This window comes from Indicator indicator, chromosome 9 (genome assembly GCF_027791375.1).
Source record: "Indicator indicator isolate 239-I01 chromosome 9, UM_Iind_1.1, whole genome shotgun sequence".
In the NCBI taxonomy this organism is placed as follows: domain Eukaryota; kingdom Metazoa; phylum Chordata; class Aves; order Piciformes; family Indicatoridae; genus Indicator; species Indicator indicator.
The window spans coordinates 7582075-7602931 of NC_072018.1; the positions used below are offsets into that span (position 1 = coordinate 7582075).

Consider the following 20857-nt stretch of genomic DNA (forward strand, 5'->3'; position numbering starts at 1 on the left):
TGGGGAGGTGGAGTCTGTGGTACGAAACAGCCCAGCTTTGCACACAAACCTTTAATGTGTAAATTTGAAATTGTATGTAGGAAAATTGAATCCAGGTGCACTTAACAGTTCTGGCAAACATACTTGGGTTTATTTAGCTGCGTTGCCAGTGAACATACTTACCACTAATAATTGATGTGATTCTTGAGGGCCAGTGTAAGTGAACAAAACAAGCTGATGAAGAAAACTTTAGTATCACATAGCATGCTCAGGCAATTCATGATTTCTAAGTACAGTCCATCTGCCAAATATCTTAACTAGAATGGGAGTTTATAAATAGAAGGTGACTACATTATATTTAGATTGTCAATTTTGTACTTGTCTCTTGCTTGTGTGTCTAACTGAACGCTTGTACATTGTTAGCAAATTCACCACTGCAATCACTGTGGTTTTCTTTTACAACATATTTTGCTGCTACTCAAAACCAAACTCCTTTAATCCTATGAGCTTTCAAGCTCCATGACATAGGGTAGCCCTACCTGAGCACTGCAATTCATCCTTCATTCTTTCCATTTGTTTTAGAAGATAGTCTGCAACAAAATTTTTCTAACAAGTACGCCTGTGCAGACTAGGAAAATCTGTACTTTTTCAAAAGTAAAAATGACCTCTACGGTATTTAAAGGATTATGTTAAGAAAAGAAAAAAAAAAGGCTTTGCTATTAAAATAGAATCTCATGTGTGGAGTGTCCTAGATAAATGTCTAAGATACTATAGAGCATTTCACAGTGTCCTCATTCAGCTGAACTTGTGACACTGCAGAAAGAGTAAATTACTGGCCACTGAATTGTAATGACTTTCCCTCATTTGGTCTGCTTTGGGAATGTATTCTTGGTTACAAAATCTAGTTCAGTGAGGTTTTGCACATCTGAGAATTGAAGAAGACAGGCACTAGAGCTGAGGACAGTTTAGGATTATAAAGCATTTCTCGGTCTTTGCTACAGACCTATACTGAGTGCCTTTTGATCCACCTGATGTGCTTAACTCTGACACAAGCCATCTTTAAAAGATGAGGTTGATATTTTTGAATAATGCTACAAGATGTCCCAAAGCCAATGTCTGAAACAGAGAGACTGAATGTTTGCATGTGTGTAGGGATTTTCAGAAAACAAAGCTGAACTCTCCATTATGCTCCATGAATGCATTGCATTCATATGCAGACCTCCAATTATGCAGAAAAAGAGGGTTTATGGGTTAGCCCGAACACAACAACATACACCCAAACAGGCACCTGCTTACTGAGAATGTGGCTCCCATTCCTTTCAAATAGCTAGAACAGGTCTGAACATTTATTTAATCTATGGTCTTCTCCCTTTTTATCTCTCTCTCTCTAAGATCTGTGATGGCTTGAATGGGCTGACCTCCAGATGCCTTTTTCCTGTCTAAATTACTGTGTGATTAGAGTCGGTCTCTTTAGGGCACATTTGTTTGTAGAGAATGTGTAGAGACATTGTAACTGAGATACATAAATGTTTCTGAACGCAATAACCTCTCCTGAAACAGAGCCTGAAATTCTGGAAAATTTGTAATAAAAAAAGCTACTGACACAGAACTGTCTTTTTTTTTTATTTTATGGGGATCTTCAGCATGACACTGGAAAACAACAGGTAACAACTTAGGAAGATTTCATTTACTACATAGCAAAGCTGGAAATCAGCATACACGTAACATGGTTTTTCATTCAGCTTTCAGTGTCTCTTTACCTCTGAACAGTGACTTGCTCTATGCACAACATGCTGCCTTCAGTGAAACCACACAGTGCATTGCTTCTCAGCTGTAATATACCCTAGTCTCATTTTTGGGGGGAGATGTTTATAGGTGTCCAAATAATTAAAACACGCAATTTCCAGGGACTTTCAGTATTTGTCTCACTCACCTAAGCAAAGTAGGTGTGTTTAAATACTGTCATACAATTTGCAGAGCCTTCAAAACCTCCCTTACCTCTTTCTTTACTTCTTCTTCATCTTCCAGAGTCAGTGCAGCCAGCTGCTTAGCTCTCTGCTCCATCAAGTTTACATATCTGATTGGATTGGATAAGGCCTCAATCACATCTAGAAATAATGCAAATACATCAGTTTCAAACTCCTTATGTTACAGTTCCAGTGTTCCTCATGTTTCAAGAAAGAGATAGTGTTGGGGTTTTTTTGACCAATCTGCTGCTGATAGGTGCTGCTAGGTCCTAGAAACAACAGTGATCAGGAGCACACCATCATACAAATATTCTAACACAAATCCTCTGAGTTTGCATTTGGGTCTTCTGGATGTGCATTTTCTGCAGTGTTTTATGATGGAGTTTCAAAGCTTACAGCATTAGCCAGCTAGGATCTTGCCTCACATGAGGCACAGAGGAGCATTAGTAAAAATCTTGTTTTTTTAAAAAAATCTGGGTGTTTATATGCTGTTTTTCACTGAAGATGCAAAATATTGTCTTTGAACCAATTAGAGTCACACAATGCTCTAATTAAGCATGGCACTTTGCTTAGGAAACAATTGCATAGTGTTATGTCTGTAAGCAAAGTTTCATTTCCACTTCAATGGCAAATGCCTGGGGTATTCCCTCCTTCAGAGTCATACAAGATCTGCTGAAAATAAAGAGTTGGCCCTGATCCTAAATCTCTGGCATGCTGCTGTAAATCAAGCCATCCGGTAGGAGTGACGAGACATAATGATTCATCAGATGCAGAGGTTTGTTCACAGCACTGCTATCCCAATATGGCAAATCATCTACAGACATTAATTTTGTGTTTCAATTAACCTTTATATTTCCCAATAGGAAAATGTCACAGAATTACCTGCATAAGTATCAGGTACATAGTCTTTGACCTCTATGTACACAAAGAGAGCTGGCAGTGTCAAAGGTTGGTTCCTCTCATTCCTCAAACAGATGTAGTGATAGCCTGCAAAACAATAAACAACCTGTTCAGAGCACAAACTCTGTGATTGTGTTGTCATTTGTTATTTACAGTGTGACTCCAACTGAGCAAGCAACCCAAGGCGCTTCTGGTAAGGAAAGATTTACCTGAAGGGTTCAGAGATACATACACAGACAAGGCACTGTTGGAAAGGCATGTGACACTGCAGCTTAAAAATAAATTTCCTTTATTTTTACATCTGTGAATAATGCTAAAATTTGTCAATTAATTCTTGATGCATTCTATTTTATTATCTTTGGCTGGATTTTTTTTTTTTAATTTTGTAGCTCTTACTTAATTTTCAAAAGTGACCTTTGTAGTACTCAGAAATCTGAACACCAAGCACAGATGAGATGCAATAGTCTACACCAGGGTATAGGATCGAAAATGTTGCCTGTGTGGCACTATGTTTACAAAACCTGTGTGTATGTATATGGATCCCATCACATGACCAACCTTGGAAGCAGATCTGAACAAAGACTCTTGAAAGCTAGCTGTCTTGTAAGAGTTGGGGTATACATTACAGGGCAGCTTAGCTAAGTTAATGGCAAGGCACCACAGATGGGGTAGCTCCAAACTTTCTCCCAGCAAGCTACTACCATCTCCTGCTCTTCCTCTTGTTCACTGACACTTTTCTGATAGGCAGCTTTTCTTGATAGGCAGCTCAGTAAGCCAAAGTCCAGAAAGAGCAACTTTCAGAAACTGCAAAAAGCCTTTCATCATGTATTAAGGCCAGTTCAAAGACAAGAATAGAAATGCACAGCTAGGAATGGGAAAAAAGGACTTCCAGAGCCACTAACTCTTACACCATTGCAGTGCTGCAAAGCTGCATCCTCAACCTCACAAATTGGTGCCTCTCGCACCATGGGTGAAGTTTTTCTTCTAAGGCATGATCACAGAGCAGCACACATGCGTAGTGTCAAGATACAAGTCACGAGCAGGATGCACTTATCTGCCTCACTTGGCTGATGTGAACAATTCCCTCTCCAAGTAATGGCTAAATCCTTGCTTTGGGAATAATGATAATTTTGGGAATAATAATTCTGTGGATTTGTGTGACAGTATCACATAGTTTTCGATGTCTCAGAAAAGAGAGAAATTGTATGTTATAAAGGTTTTTCAAGCTCCTCCAGCAAATTTTCAGCATGTGCACAAACTGCAATCAACATGCTGGTCTCCATCACATGCTGTAAAATAATGATTAGTGGAGTCAAAAGGCCAGAAGATAAACCTGTGGGTAAACGTTCTCAGAAGTCCATGGATGATTTAACACAGAGGCCTCTGTTCGAAAAAGCACAACCTTAAAAGCAGGTAATGACTCAGTGCTCTGCTCAGTGGACTCTGTGCTGCATGAAAGGTGTATGCCATGAAAGGGGATCAGTCACTTCCACAAGAAGTGGGAAATCCTTCATTTCCCCTTCTCTCCAATCACCTCTCTTCCTCTGGAACTCATGAGGTGATTATATCCACTAAGCCAGCAGTTAACAGTGGAGAGTTTTCTGATGGACTGATAAACCACATTGGCTCACAAAAAAGCTGCGGAGATCGGCAGAGCTGGCACAGGATAATGGACAGGGATTCATGTCCAAGAGCAGCGTAGAGAGAAGGGAAGGAGAAGTGACAACTGCTGAGGAAATCGGGAAGCAGCGACATGCCCAGTAACCACGTACTGTGGCCAGCCTGTTAGTGCTTGCAGTGAGGCCTGAAGACCCACACCAGCTAAGACAAAACTGCTTGGAGCTCTTCTCTACAGGAGCCCTGACTATCACTAGCCTCATGAGAATGGGCTGATTTCTAGATTACCTGAGATCAGGTCTCCAGGAATAATATGGACAACAACTGTTAGATGCAGGGATATGTGACAGGACTGGGACTAGCTAGATAGGGCACAGGGTAGACACAGATATTATCCCTTTTCCACTGTGACTGAAGCTGGGAGCATTTTATGGCCTATATGCTTGCCATAATTCAGTACCTTCCCCTCACTGGCAAAACTGGCATTAGATTCTGACTCCTGCTCAAGATGCTAGTGTTACCACATCTTTCTGAAACACGGTCTCTAAATAAGTCTCTGGCCCTGAACACTAGGACTGAGTTGTCACAGATGACAATTTATAGTTAAGTGCCCACTAATTATAACAGAAATAATTATATGATTTGGAAGAGAACAGTAATGATTTTTTTTTTTTAATTTTCACCAATAAAGACAAAAGTATTTGGGGGATGGTTTAAAGCTTTAGCAGAGATATAATGGTTTGCATATAGGTCAGTCCTTGCATGCTTGTAAAAAATTACTTTAGAGGAGCATATTTTACTTTAATTCCCAGCAATCTCCCATTCTCAAAAAGATGACATCAAAACTGGCTGTTGCTGCCCTCTTTTGCCTTACAACTGTACAACTGCCCTTTTTAGTATGGATCTCCCATGACATCCTCATAGAAAAGCTCAGGAGATGTGGCATAGATGGTTGGTCAGTGAGGTGGATTGCAAACTGGCTCCACAACAGAGTTCAGAGGGTTGTCATCAATGGCACAGAGTCAACTTGGAGGCCTGTGGCAAGTGGTGTCCCCCAGGGATCGGTACTGGGTCCAGTTTTGTTCAATATCTTTATCAACGGCCTGGATGAGAAGACTGAGAGTACCCTCAGCAAGTTCACTGATGATACAAAACTGGGGGGGTTGGCTGACACCCCGTCAGGCTGTGCAGCCATCCAGCGTGACCTGGACAGGATGGAGAGCTGGGTGCAGGCAAACCTCATGAAGTTTAGTAAGGACAGGTGCAAGGTCCTGCATCTGGGGAGAAATAACAACAGGCACCAGTACAGGTTAGGGGCTGCCCTGCTGGAAAGCAGCTCCACAGAGAAAGACCTTGGAGTGCTGGTGGACAGCAAGTTCTCCATGAAACAATAATGTGCCCTTGTTTCCAAGAGAACCAATGGGATCCTGGGATGTATCAAGAAAGGGGTGTCCAGCAGGTCTAGGGAAGCTCTTCTAGCTTTCTACTCTGCTCTGGTGAGACCACACCTGGAATACTGTGTCCAGTCTTGGGCTCCCCAGTTCAAGAGAGACAGAGACCTGCTGGAGAGAATCCAACAGAGAGCCACAAGGATGATTTGGGGACTTGAGCATCTCCCCTATGAAGAGAGACTGAGATCCCTGGGGCTATTTAGTCTGGAGAAGAGAAGACTGAGAGGGGATCTGATCAATGTCTATAAATACATGAGGGGTGGGTGTCAGGACGAGGGGGGCAGGCTCTTTTTGGTGGTTCACAGTGATAGGAACAAGGAACAATGGGTTCAAACTTACAGCATAGAAGATTTCACCTCAACATGAGGAGAAACTTCTTCACAGTGAGGGTGACGGAGCTCTGGGACAGGCTCTCCCCAGGGGGGTTGTGGAGTCTCCTTCTCTGGAGAGTTTCAAAACCCACCTGAATATGTTCCTGTGTGGACTATCCTAGGTGATCCTGCTTTGGCAGGGGGTTTGGACCTGATGATCTCTTGAGGTCCCTTCCAACCTCTGATATACTGTGATGCTGTGATCTGTGAACATGCAGTTGAAGTACTGGAGACCAGTAAGTGCCAAGCATGCCCCTGATGCTTAATACTATTGGTTTCCCTGGTTCATTACAAATGCAAATTTCTGGTGAAATATGATATTTTAATTTTCAAAGTTGAGATAGATTATTCAAATCCTACTTGCTAGAGAAAAAAGTTTACCTGGTCGAATTGCTGAGACTGGTAATATCCGATGACCAATAAATTTGCCTCCTTCTTCATACACTGCTAGCCTCAAACATGCCAGGGAAGGTAAAACGACCTAAAAAGGGAACATTGTTGAATTGTTAAGTTCAGCTCTGTATGGAACAGCCCCTTCCAGACAGAAAAAGTTCAGTCTTGCAGACAGTAACATAACCATAGGAAGGTCTTACCATGTAAGAGGTCAAGGTGTATGCACCTGTGTGTCAAAAGAACTCTCATAGAAACATTTGAGGTGGGAATAGTACGCTGAGCCCAGCAATGTGATACATATTTTGAATATGACACAAATTAATATAGCAGTTCAGCTCATCCCACACTTGAATGCCACTCAGTTTCCTGCTTATTTCTCACAGCAATACGTATTTTTTCCCTTTGTGTTTGTGCCAGTGTACTTACTTCTATGAAAAGTCACTGACAGGCATACTAGCGTTAAAAAAATCAGCAAGCAATACAACCTGTTTTGCCGGATGTGAATATATGAATTACATGTTAACCCCAGCAGAATTTTCCATTGTGGCAGCACACTCACTGGCTGGGCTAAAGATGTTTAATCAAGCAGGATGTTTACTAGCATTGGACGCTATCTTGGCACAGAAAGAAGAGAGAGAAAGAAAGCCAAACAGTGAAAAAAACGAACATGGAATTGAAAAAGGTTAAACTACCCTCCAAAGAAAAATAATCGTAGTTATTACTTTAAAAATGTGTACCATAATTCGTTTTTAACCAGATAGCCATTTTTTCAGAACATATGCTCAAATGTATCTAGACAATGACAACAATCCAAACCTAGGAGCTTCTTTAATTTATTTTCTACATTACTAAATACAGCAACCTATGCTTCTCTGAGCACAAAGGCAGTCAGGCACAATTGTTAACTAAATAGAGAAATGAAGTACACTAATTAGAAGTTCACTACAGAAGAAAAATGCTAGTGATGTTTCCAAACTTAAACTCTGGTGGGCTGCCAAAGGAAAGTCACTCAGAAGGTCAAAGATTCAGGGAAAAGGGCTGTGCTCCCTAGAAAGCAGGGTTGCCAGTACCAACCACGTACACATCTCTGAACTACATGCTGAGAGAAACATGAAAGAAATTGTTTTACAAATAACTTGACTCAGGATCCAATTACCTGCAATGGCCATTAAGCAAACCCCAGAGATTCTGTTATAAAGCAAGCTGCAAGTATATCATGGAAGAGCAGTAAGACTTTCAGGTTGCACGATCCTAAAACATCCTCCATATTGCACAAGTTAACTCAGGAGCCCATGTCTCATTTCAGGTGGATGGGATTTATGTGGCTTCATCACCTAAGTTGTATTTATATAGCACAATCTAGCACTAAGTAGAGAGAAGAGATTGCTTTGAACGTGCTAGCTTGGACGGCCAGATTGTTATAGCTGTATTCACATCATCTTTCTCGCAGGCTAGCAGGTGTGGTAACTCAGCTCACCTTGTTGTTGGGACCTGTTTTTGCTCGTTCATCATTGCACCATGCAATGCAGATGAGTCTATCAACATGTCTGCTGCTTCCAGCTGGATCAGTGAAACAATCAAGGTGACTCTGAACTCAATTATTTTAGTAGGAGCTGGCATGATTACAGTAGCACAATTACATCAAAACCAGATAAAAATAAACAGTTCAATAAATAACTAGTCACAATCTCTTTTTCTTCCTTCTAACAAATGCAAAGTTTCAGTAAAACTCAGAATTATTCTGCTGGACAGTGATAAAACAAACACAATGCCCATTTAGGAAGCAAGCGTTACACCAACCTTCTTAAACACTATAGCTTCCTCTTCCCAGACAGGATTAACTGCATTTCCCTGAGAGGTCTTGGTCTTCAAAGCCTTTCTTCTTGTATCCACAGGCAGGCCAAACATGTCAACTTCTACATAGGTACCAACTTTTTTATCAGAAAGAAACTGACCTGAAATTATCTAAAATCAAAACAAAGAAGAATCACTAGACACTGCTCTGGTGGACAGGGAAATGAGTGGCTGAAATGCAGATGGATAATTCTCATTCATAACCAGATAGTATGCATTTAAAATAAAACTGAAACAAACCCTATGCCACAATAAACAAAACCACTGTTTAATATTGCAGACACAGAAAAACAGCTTAGGAGGCCTGCTTTCCTGTGACCCTGTGGTCCTGAATTCCCCTGTGAGTGATAAAGTGGTTGAGATCATGCTGCCATGCTTCCTTCAGCAGGAACACTCATTTGGATCTCATCCTCAGTCTGGCAGCCTATTTCCACAACATGTGGAACTCTAACTTCTGTTCAGTTTCAACAACAGATTAAAAAAACCATGCTGTAAGCAAAGAGGTATAAGCAGCAGAGAAACGATGCTTAAAATACTCCTTTAACTGCAAGGGAGAAAAACTAAAACATTGGTAAAAGGTCTTCACTGAGACTGAGAAATTTCCCTATGAAAACCAACCAACTATAAAGTAACTGGTCTTTTCTAGTGCTTATTTTTAACAGGAAGCACAAAGCAGTTTAAAAAGTTGAAAAAGGTCTGCAATTACTTCAGAAAACTGAAGAAATGCAGGAACATGTAGCAGTGTCACTGTACCCTAACAAACTGAAGCTTGTTTAAAGCAAATCTTAATCCCTTCTCAAGCTGTATCTTGTACCGACATTATTGACGCTGACATCATAACCAGCAGAGTCTTCACCAAGCAGGGAAACAGCTGACTTCTGACAGCTGTCTCAGGACTCCTGGATGCTCATTCCTGTTAAAAATGCTATGCATCTCCTAATAGCTGTTGAACGACTTCCACCTTCATTTACTAAAATTGCAGGACAAAGTGCTTCTAAACCCACAGGATGAACTGAAAGCTTCCATGATTACAGGTCACCACAAAAGGTCATTCCCTCACAGAGTCATCTTTTTTCACCATCCATCTAGATTATTACTTTATTCATCTCTCTCCCATCACAACTTTGCTATGCTTGTGTCTGCAGCCTGAGAAGAAGTACTTGTGTCCTCTCAATGAAAACAGAAGAATATTTTCCAGGAGGATTCTGTAATATGGATGCTGGTTTAATGGACAAGTCTATTAAAGGACTAACAGGATTTCCAAAAGTTTGTTTTCATAAATAGAGACATTAAGTATAAGTTTGTGATTCTGTCATAGACACTGCAATCTATCCCTCCAAACATTCACACAAGTAGTTCTCAATTTGAAGAGTCCTGTCAGTCCTTGAACTTCATTAGAGGTCATTAAAAAGGATCAAAAAAAGCAAGTTGGTAATGAATTGCAGCTGACATTTATGGCTCCACAGTTCAGCTTATAGGGAACTTGGAACCAGAAAATTCATTCAACACTAAATTTTGTAGTCCTCTAGCTATTCCAATCTACTGCTTCAGAACAGTATGTTTTAAATTCAATACTTTGTTACTAAAATCACAGCCAAACTACTCATAAATCTATTCACTTCCCAATTACTGTTATGGAAAAGAATACATACAATAACAATAAGTGCATTTATCCTACAGTAATAAATGTTAGGCAGAAGTTAAAAATGAAGTATCACTCCATGAAATGCATTTTATCTTCTTGGTAAATTAATTTGCTAGGCACCACAAAGAGAAATACATCTGTGCTCTGATATTGCCACGAAATCATTTTCAGCAGCTGCACACGTACCTTGACAGACAAGGTGTTAGCCACTATTCCATCCACTATACCTTCTGTAAATGGGTCAAAGTGTTTGTCTGGCCTTCTCATGAATTCTGGCTTTAACCTGTATCCACTTTTGCCATTGTACTCGTACATTCCCATGTTTATTTGCATAGACAAATCTAGGTGTTAAAAAAATACCAATGAGAATTATGTTCTGGATAGACAGTAATTTTAAAAAGCAATCAAATAACAGCAATTATGTAATTTCCATCTGGCTATACTGCAAACAGCTATTTATGGCTCACTGCTGTCTGAGAGGCTTCAGATGTGATTGTAGCCACCCTCCTGAACTGTTTTGACAAGAAAAAGACATCTGTAAGACACCTTTCAGAGACTACTCAATAGATAATGTTTTCATATTTTAAAAGAAGCTTTGACAGACAGATTTGGAGTCCCTTAGTGTTGTTCAGATTGGGTACTGTTGTACCCAACCCACCAGCATATTTATGTCTCCTGCCTCTTCTAACATCAGACACTGGATGCCTGATACTTGGTTGAAACTGGTCCAAAGAGGTTTTCAATTACTCTGCAGGCTCCCAGTCTAAGTGGGGTTTTGCTTTCCATGAAAAGGCAGTGTGTACATGGGAACAACTTGAAAGGAAAAGGGTTTCATCTCTTGGTGCTACATGCCCTGAGACAAAAAATGGCCAGGATATGTCCTGAGATGCAGTAGACGGAAATATTTGCATGTAGCAGAACAGACATAGCCTTGGAAGATTGTACACAAAAGGGACTTGTCTTTGTTTCTAAAAACTCACTTTTAAAGTGGAATTTGCTATCTAAGTCCCTTATATCTTGATATAATGAGATTTTGGAAGACACAAGAAAAAAATTCCTGACAAATCTGAAATGCTGCTCAATGGTAACCGCCTAGAAATGATGACAATATGGAGAGCATGATGTATACATATTATACTAGCCACACCATGGCAATTATGAATATGCCCAGTTAAAAACAAACAACAAATTGTGTTAAAAATGCTAATTACCAGCTCTGTAGTACTATTTAATCACTAAGATATCTTTTGATGCATAAATTATTTCAGAAACTGTACAGTTTACAAAATCCAGAGACCAGGAGAACTTACCTACAGTCTGAAAGTTAAGAGCAACCATTTGGCAGCCAGCATTCCAGAAGACTTGTGGCATGTAGTTTGAAGAATCCACACGTGTTCCCTTTGGGTAAATACGGCTTAGCTGCATTTTGTTGTATCTAAATGACAGGTAGTTAAGATACAGTACATGTGACAAAAATCACTCTGCAGAGAGATGCAACTGCAATATTTAAGTGCAAGGTGTCCTTTAAAGAAGGGCAGTCTGTTCCTTACTGGATTTCTGCAATCATAAAGCTTCCAGACATCCACAAATTAGTAGGAGATAAGATAAATATGGGGTAATTGAAAGTGCTGGTTTGTTCCTGTATGCAGCACTCAGAATAAGCATATGCACAAAAAGAAGAGAGCTTTCATAAAATTTCATTTATCATTATGGTTACTAAGTTGGGATTTTTCTAAGATTGCATTTATAGAGGCCAATGAGCTGTAAACAGCACATCTTCCTGTGAAGTGGGAAGAGGTGCTTGGTTAAATAGTGCTCTTCTGGAATAAGCCTTAGAATTGGCCTCTATGTGCAGACAGAAATGATGAACGTGCACTTCTTACAGTTGAGTCTACAGATCTTAGAGATGAGAATATGCTACAGGTTATCTGTGAAAATAACTTCCATTAATCTTCTTTAAGGCACTATTTTATTTTGACTATTAATTTTTAACTGCAGCCATGATGAGAGATATTGAGAAACTACCAAAGGTCTAAATACACCGTTCTTTAGCTTTTCCTAAGCTGTATAAAAAAGGGAAAAAGAGAGGGAAACAAAAAACAAAAAAAAAAAAAAAAGAAGAAGTATGTGGCAATAAAACAGATCAGTGTTCTTAGAATCCAGGGAAAGCCAACTTTCTGACTTGACTCACATGCGAAAAACAGCCAACTGACAATTAGCTCACCTTAACCCCTACCACCTCATATAGGATGCCAAATTTAACAATGAGAATACAAAGTCTCAGGTCATCAATATGTAGTCTATGCATATTCCCCCTAGCCCTCAGCACAGAGACTCATGCCAACTTTTAAATTGGCTCATCAGAACTCAGGCCAATTAATTCATCTAGGAAGACAGTCAAGTCTACAAATTTAATTTGGGTTCCCTATTACCCCTGCTTCTGTCTCAAATTTTTGATAAAGCCTTGTAATAGTGCTCAGATATAGAAAGGTTAAGAAAGCATCAAGGATACTCCACGAATTCCACAGGAGACTTTGTAAGTTGCTCGAGTCCTTTGGTTTCCACAAAGGAAGACATTTCAAAGCTTTTGTTGCGTTCTGAAAGTTTAAAGGGGAAATAAAAAGAGTGACACATTAGAGTATGAAATTCCGTGTGATACAGGTACTGCAAACACCTGGTTTAGTCTCAGCCCCTTATCCCATCAACTGTTCACCAGCTCATTTTCACCTTGATCTTAAACAATTTACATACACAACCATTTGCTGAAAACAGTAAGCTCACTGTTACACACTCAAGAACTCCAGCTGAACTCCCTCTAGGACTGCCCAAATTAAGGGTGTTGGTACTGCCTGAGATTGCCAGATGGAGGCAACAGAAGGTCTGTAAGTGGGCAGAGATCACTTGTGTTTGCTTGCAAAATACCACGTTGATACATTTGAGGGGTAGAGCCCAAAGCTAACAGGTGTAACACAGAGGTATTGTCACAGCTTTTGTGGGGAACATGAAGGGCCCTGCAGACAGGTGTAATGGGTTTGAGTCAATCTGAAGCTATAATGACTGATGTCCATATGCGGTAAGTGCCAGCTGTGCCTGCAGCAGTTCTGGTTATCTTCAGTATGTCAGGGTAAGGTCACACCTGTCTTAAACAACCATGGCACACTGCTACCTAATCAACCTGAAGGTACACTCCTGTGTCCCAGCAGGTCTTCAGACCCAACCCTGACATAATATGGAGCTTCTACAACCTCTTTAATTTGGTCAGCTTTTCTGACCTGACAGTGGTGAAAAGCTCCTCCTAAGCTTTTAATCCAGTAGGACGAAACATTAATTTGTGTATCATTTGATATTCACCTTTGTCTGATGTGTATACAGCCTTTCAATGTGCCCTTGCAACATGCTGGAGCAGAGAGAGCCTAAATCAAGACCCTTCTGGCTTCATTATTATTTCCTTTAAACTTTTGTACAGAGAGTAGCAACTGCAAAGTAACTGCTGCCCATTTCATCACAATCAGCTGTGCAGAATTCTTAGACGTGACCAGTCCTGGGAGGTCATATCCATTAGGAATCTCAGCACTGCTGCCTTTAAAAATGAGAGGAAATGGTGCTTGTTTTAAAACACAAACTCTCTAGCCTCACCATTTTATTGAAAGCAAACAATAAGGCAAAGAAAAGACTTGGCCTTATCTGGTTTTAGAAATAAGTGTACTGCAGTAACCCAGCGATGGCCAAGAAGCCAGCCTGGCCAGCTCCTTGAAATCAAACTGTGAAGCTGCAGGAGAGGGATAAACCTGAACAAAAGCAGTTGTCTTGTGGAGAGAAGCAGGATAGAAACAGGTGGGCGCTTTCCTTACAGGAAGCCAAAAAGGAAGCAGTGAATCCAAAGAAATGAGGAGCTAGGTTGTTTTGGCCAACATGAGAGCAAAATGTGCTGCCAACCTACAAACTATTTTCAGTGAATGCTAAAGAGCCAGAGGATGACCATGGTGTACCAAAAGTGATTCCCTCCTTTTAGAAGAGTTGGGACTCAGGCTTTATTGTAGTCCCTATTTCTAATTAGCAATCATCAAGCACCTGCCATTATTCATAGCTATTATCTCCTAATGGTGAAAGATTCCTGCCATTCCCTAGAGGCTGCTCTACTACCACTCCTCTTCATTTCCAACAAGCAAAAGCCTCTCTCCATACTCTGTTGCAGACAGCTGACCTCCATTTCAGCTCCTTACAGAAGCACTGAGATTATTCTTATTCCATCCCTCCCCATTACTAATGGAACAGCGTGAGCAACGCACACATATAGAGGTTTTATTCTATTTAGAATATAGGTGATAGAAACTGTTGTAATAATATGTGGTATCTCTCAGCCTTATCTTAGAGTTAAATGATTTGGTTACTAAATGTCCAGGGCTTAATCAAACTCCTAATTAAAATAAGAACAATTATTTCCTTGTAGTGTCAGGAGAGGATTAAGAAACCTGGCCTTTGAAGAAACGATTGTGTAGGAGAGACACTACCCTGTGCTAACTTATCAGGAGGAAGTCATTGTGGAGTAGACAGACAACTCAATTTGTAGGAATATTTATGACCACCTTTCTCAAACTGCATGGTCATAGAAAACAAAGAAAATGTAAATAATGCATTTTCAAAAATGGTTTTGAAATGGTGGCACATTTACTGTTGATGAAGTTGGATATTCAGAGTAAAACAGATTTCAGAATAAGTATGGATTTATTTGGCTGGATACCAAGGGAACATTATCTGTCCATGTGCCTGTATCTAACAGAGAGAAAGCCAAGTAGCATGTCTCCAGAACTTTCTTCCAATCAATTGTTAGGCAAGATGTATAAGATGTTGTTCATCCTTGGCATACTTACTTTTTGATACTTCAAATGACTCAAACTTCACAGGCTGAATGTAGTTCACCAGGTTAGACATCTCTTCCGTTGCCATAGCCTCACTTCCAGCAGTACCCTAGGACATAAAAGGGAAAGTGTTGCAGTTTTGACTTGCATATGGCAGCCATCAGAGGCCACAAAAACTAAAGCCCAGTTTTCTATCAACTGTAGTACCTTTTGCTAAACCTGACTTAGTGAAGTCAATGCTTCACATAAGAAACTTCACATAGTAGAGAACAAAATTTGCTGTAAAATTTAAATGTTTAATTAAACTGCTGCTGCATTCATTCTCTTTACGTGGCTCCTAGGGAAGGGACTGCATTACCTTTACAAATGCACAGTGCTGAGCGTGTTTATCAGTACTTTGGATAAGTAATAAATATAGCTTTGAGTTTATGTCAAGTTTTAATTACAACAATGCTAAATACACCAGAAGCTGCTGCGTAAAACGAGTCAGCTGTGGTGCTATTAATTATTATTCATCAATAAATACAAATATAAATAAACAAAACAAAGGTATGCTTCCTAACTGATTAACAACTAACTTCAGAAAGTCGGTGTTTCCCAGTGCTCTGCCTCCCTTTCTCCACTAGATGGTAGTCCCGCTCCTGGTAACACACACCAACCCACAACTGCTGGAACCGACCCATCACCATAAAACTTATCTACACCCTTACTTCATCCATCGACGACTTTTTACAGTCATCATCATAGTCATCATCATCATCGCTCTCAATCTCTGCTTCTCCTGAAAAGTTTTAAGCAGAAGATAATTACTAGCTGAAGCAAGAGTTATAGTTAACCATCGATAAATTGGAGAAAGATGTGCAAGTGGCACTGCTTAAAGGAGACTATATTAGACATGTGCTTTTAGTCACAGCTCTAATCAAGTACACTGCCTCAAGGGATTCATCCATCTTCAGGACTGATAAGTTCTTATTGCACAAACAAACAAAAACTCTTCCTTTGCAGCTACTGGATGCTCATGTTTGGACACCATGAGGTAGGTATCAGCACTGAGAAAAGCATGATGTGGAGTGTGTGCAGTGTGTGGGTGTAGAACACCCACATACTCTGAAAAGATGTTCTTATACTTGGAAGCACAGGAACAGCCTTGGCGCTTGGAAGACGTGAGTTCAAACTCCCCTTCTGTTGCAGAATCCTTGAAGGACATTCAGTGATGCCTTAGGCCCTCTGGGAAGCACACATATAAGAGCATGCACGAGGTGAAGAGATCATGCATGAGCATTGATGATATTCTCATGTGCTGTGCTATCAAGGGCTGGTCGGCAAAACCTATCTGCTGAGATAGCACAGCTGAGACAATCTGGCACGGGAGCGTAACAGCAATAGCTTGACTTCAATTGCCTTTACAGAGAGCTTCGGTGTGCCTCACTGTCAGGACTCCGATGCCATAGCTCAAACGCACCGGCTGAGGGCAGTGCAAATCAAATAATGCCAAGAAGATAAGCCTCATCCTTTCCCTGAAAACTCCCTGATGGAGTAAAAGGGGCCAAACACAACACATTAAATGCCTTGCTTGCAATTGCAGAGCACTCTTTGTTTAAACTCCTATGGGCAAGATGCAGATTCTTTATTATTAATTAACAAATTCCTCCCCCTGCCTCCAAAATGTTCTGATTTGCTTGCACCAGAAATTAAATTATTGGGGAACATCAATCTTAACTTTATCTTCACTTCTCCTGTGGGTCTGAATGCTATAAAGTATACACCATGCATCTTAGGAAGACTCTGGAAAATATGGTTTAGCTTATACTGCACTCATCTATTCACAGAAGTCTTCCTAAAGATTTAATTACACAAATATTTTCAAGCTTTCTTTATCAGTGGCAATTTTATTTTACCAGCACAAAAATCTAACCACTGTGCAGCATTCCTAAACTCTCCAGAGAATAGTAATTCAGTCTCAGTTCCTCCTGTCAATGTAGGGTCTATTCCAAAGCCCACTGAGTCAATAAATAAAACTCCTCTTTGTTCCAGCAGATCTTGAATCATGCCCAGTAGGCCCCTTCTGAACATGGAAAGCACAGATGAATTAAATAATGAGAGTGCCTTTCACAACCAAATGATGACTACCCAGACTGCATTTCCTTCCAGATGCAGATGTTGAAATGTCAGGCTTTTATTCAAGAACACATTTCTTCCTGAACGTTTCATTGAAGAAAATAACATGATTGCTCAACAGGCTCGAGAGATGGCTCAGGGAACCTCTACACAAAGAGCCAGCTGAGGTCTCTCAGGATTTGCAGTGACAATCTTTGGACAGGAAGCTCTCAATTGATTTAACCAGACTGGCAAAATAACACTTCATACAGTCCACAAAATGGGGGATGTGAGCAAAACTCAGCCAACTTGCACTGCTGAGATATCAGGTAGATGATAGCTTGCTCTTGCTGGAAGTGTCCAGGGAGAAAACTATGCAAAGCTCTACTAATTTATTTCAAAATATTTAACAGGAATACTCCCAAGGAGATCAGATCTCATCTTCATGTTCTGCATGAGACACCAAACCCAGGACAGGATTGCAGAATTGCAAAGACAGAATAAAAAGTAGTGTCTTAGAAAATATGACTACATCTGCATTGCCTTTTACCCAGCAGCATGGTCCTACCCCTCAAACACAACCTTCTTTTCCTGTTATGCTGCTGGGACACAAAATGAGAGCAAGCTTTGACCAGGCTAAGATGTCTGTGCTGCAGATGCCTTCCTGCTCACTCTCCCACAGTTGTGGTGGGGTCAGCCCCAAGCTCCTATCTCCTCCCAGAAGGTCACAGGCACTGTATAGCATAAACATATGTGGGTTGGCATAAGAAGTTGTGCTGCAGGTACTTATGATGTACATGTGAGCTTGTCTAAGGTACAGCTAGCTGTAACAGTATCATTATTACTTGAACTTAGATGGGACTACAAACCCATGTCTGGACTGGACCTCTCCACGTTATACAAACATAGTGAAAAAAGAGAGTGCTGCTCCAAGGCCTTTCCCTCCAAGTACAAGACAAAAGCCTACCCATGGACAGAGGCAAACAGAAAAATATCAAGAAATAAGATGTTCTCTGTCACAGTAAGTTAGAATGCAGATACTGTCAACTGCTTACAGGCTGAAGGGCCCAGGAACTGTCTCTGTGGAATTACGGGACAGTTTCAAGGATGCTTTCAGGGAGCTGCCCCTAATATTAGGGTGGTTCAGCATGAAGAAGTCACAAAACTGCTCATTGGGCAATGTTAACAAGTGGATAACAGAGGCTGAATCCCAGCTGATGAGTAGAGGGGTTTGACACAGTAATATTGAATGGAAGATAATTAGGAGAGGAGAGCTGGGAATGACAAGCCAAATCCCTATTACCAAATCACTTCGGTAATAGTGAGGTAAAAATTAACTTTATTCAGTTTGCTACAACATTTTATTTTGTAATATTAGTCCATGGCCTTAGCTGGCACACAGCAGCAACCTACCAATGCATTTACATACACTGATCCTAAAACTTCTCCTGTTCTCTATGTAGTCACCATGAAATGATGGAGCCATTTCTACCCTATCTTCCTCTGTGACCCTTGCAGTATCCACTACTCAGACAAAATTGTCATCATATCAGTGAGAAATTAACAAATGTGCTCAAATAGTTAAATCCTGTTCAGTTAGCAAGTTTGGGCTGTTTTCAGTATAAGTCTACTTTCAGCAAAATGTAGGTACCTGCAGAACCATCACTGTTCTTTTTGCAGTGTAATCTAACCTCTTTTAAAATCTTGCTTGTTTTCTTCTGTTCCTTGTGCTGGAACAGCCAGGTCTAAGACATTTGTTTACCAAAATTACAATCTACCTCGTGAGTGTTCTCTCAGAAATTCTTTTTCTGCTTTGCCAGCTTTGCTGTACCTTTAGGCAAAGCTTTTTTCCACTGAGAGATATTACACCCTACTGAAATTACTTTTTACACCAGTTCCATCAACATCTTGCAAGTCATTCTGCAAAGCTCATTTCAGATATTTCTTTTCTAATTATTGCTACTATATCACCACCACCTAGCTTTTACAGGGTATGTTTAATACTGAAAGAGTGGCATATTTTGCTTTAAATCTTACCTCAAGCAGTGTAAGACATAGCAAAGCTTGCTATCAACTGAAGTATGAATCTCTGTATTTTTGCACTGCTGTGAAAAAGCTCATTTAGACTCTCAGGAAGGCTAAATCAGCACAACTTCCTCTCACAGATCAGCAGTAATTCTGATAGGAGCTATATGATACAATATGAGTTCTTTGAATAAATGCCTGACTAGTTAATTGTAAAGATTACATTAACATTTGAGTACTGAAACACTTTATGTTAAGAAATGTTAAGGATTAGTCCTTTAGTGAGTCTTCAATTGCATTACTCCTATCATGCTCTTGGAAGAAATTGGTATTGGTTCAGAGGAACATAATGGTTGCAGTGCTCTGGACTGCATGTTGCCAATAATGAGATGTACAAAAAATGAGGCAGTGAAAGAAGAGTGTCATGGTGACTGCTGAGCACTGCCCCATGGAACCCCACTCTTTACTGGGTCTTGCCACAGTGGTCTTATAAAATAGTGAAAAGTTGTTTGTTTGTTTGTTTGTTTTTTTTAATGCTCACAGACAAAAATATGGCATCTGATTTACAGAAGTGCTGCATGCTCATAGCCAAAAGCTGTAGCTGAAATTTATAGAACTGTGCTCTGAATACTTAAAAATTGAAAGTATTCTTGAAAAGTAAGATCTTGGATATTCTTTGTCAGTCACCCCTAAACTGCTTTCAAGCTCTCTCAGACTCAGCTGACCCTAAAAGTGGCTTAATGTTATCTTATTTCCCACAGGTATTGTTTGAATAAATTCAGTGCTCCTTCACTAAGTGCTCATAAGCAGGCTGGCTACCCCCACAGAACTTCACTACAAGATGAGGATGCTACATTTAGGATGAGTTATTGAAAGACAGAGAAAAAATATTGACTAACTGCATTCCCCAAAAGAGGCAGAAGTCCTAAAGGAGAAACAGTGGCTGACAGAAGGATTAAAAGTAGTACGTTTTGGCAGTCAAAGATGAACCAAATGACCACATCAATTTTGGAATCTCAGTTCTAGCTTTTTTTAATTTGTAAGGGTGCATCTTCATAAACTGCAGTTAAAAGGGGTTGTTATATAGGTAATACAGGCATAATATTCATAGTTAACTTGTAAAACTACACACCCTCTTAAGGGACTGACCCCCTTGCCTTTTATCATTGTCAACATCTAGATTTAAAGGTCTCTTCCTATAAAAGCCCATAGAGAGGTTCCTATGAGACAAAGCTGTTTCCCTCCATGCACATCAGACACTCAAGAAATCATATAGTAAAACGGGTGCTCACTCTGTGATGGTACAAAAATGTAGTTAGGAGCCTAGGTTTGATTTCAAGTGTTGGGAAGGAGTCAGATGGCATATGCACACTTATTTTTCTGTTGCCTGGGCTTTGTCTAAAGCAAATCAAGAAAACAGTATTAAATCACTCCTGACACTAGTATGAATCTTCCTTTGAAATACAAGCCCTACTCCAAAGCATGCCCTTTTCAAAGTTTCTTAATAGAAAAGTTGAAAACTCTTTCTTTGCTTCTAATAGGATAGGAAATATTATCAACAAATACAGCAGGATTTTTAATATGGCTTGAGGCAAGCTGCCAGAATGAAAATTTTCAGCTCAATTAATCAAAGCATAGAAAAAATTATAAACAATGCAAAAGTTTTTTAATGGTAAATGGTAATGAATTTATATTCCAG

At 40.1% G+C, this 20857-nt stretch overlaps 1 protein-coding gene across 1 annotated transcript in view; it reads right to left on the reverse strand.

Annotated features, from left to right (window-relative positions):
• PLCB1 (phospholipase C beta 1) overlaps window positions 1-20857 on the reverse strand; it is a 413212-nt gene that overhangs the window by 83933 nt on the left and 308422 nt on the right. Inside the window, exons 15-23 of the mRNA XM_054383799.1 lie at window positions 15747-15817; window positions 15049-15145; window positions 12690-12774; window positions 11488-11612; window positions 10364-10518; window positions 8479-8643; window positions 6667-6766; window positions 2829-2933; window positions 1978-2087 (exon numbers count right to left, since the gene is read on the reverse strand). Of these exons, the coding sequence (XP_054239774.1) occupies window positions 1978-2087; window positions 2829-2933; window positions 6667-6766; window positions 8479-8643; window positions 10364-10518; window positions 11488-11612; window positions 12690-12774; window positions 15049-15145; window positions 15747-15817 (1013 nt within the window). The remainder of the gene's footprint in view (window positions 1-1977; window positions 2088-2828; window positions 2934-6666; window positions 6767-8478; window positions 8644-10363; window positions 10519-11487; window positions 11613-12689; window positions 12775-15048; window positions 15146-15746; window positions 15818-20857) is intronic.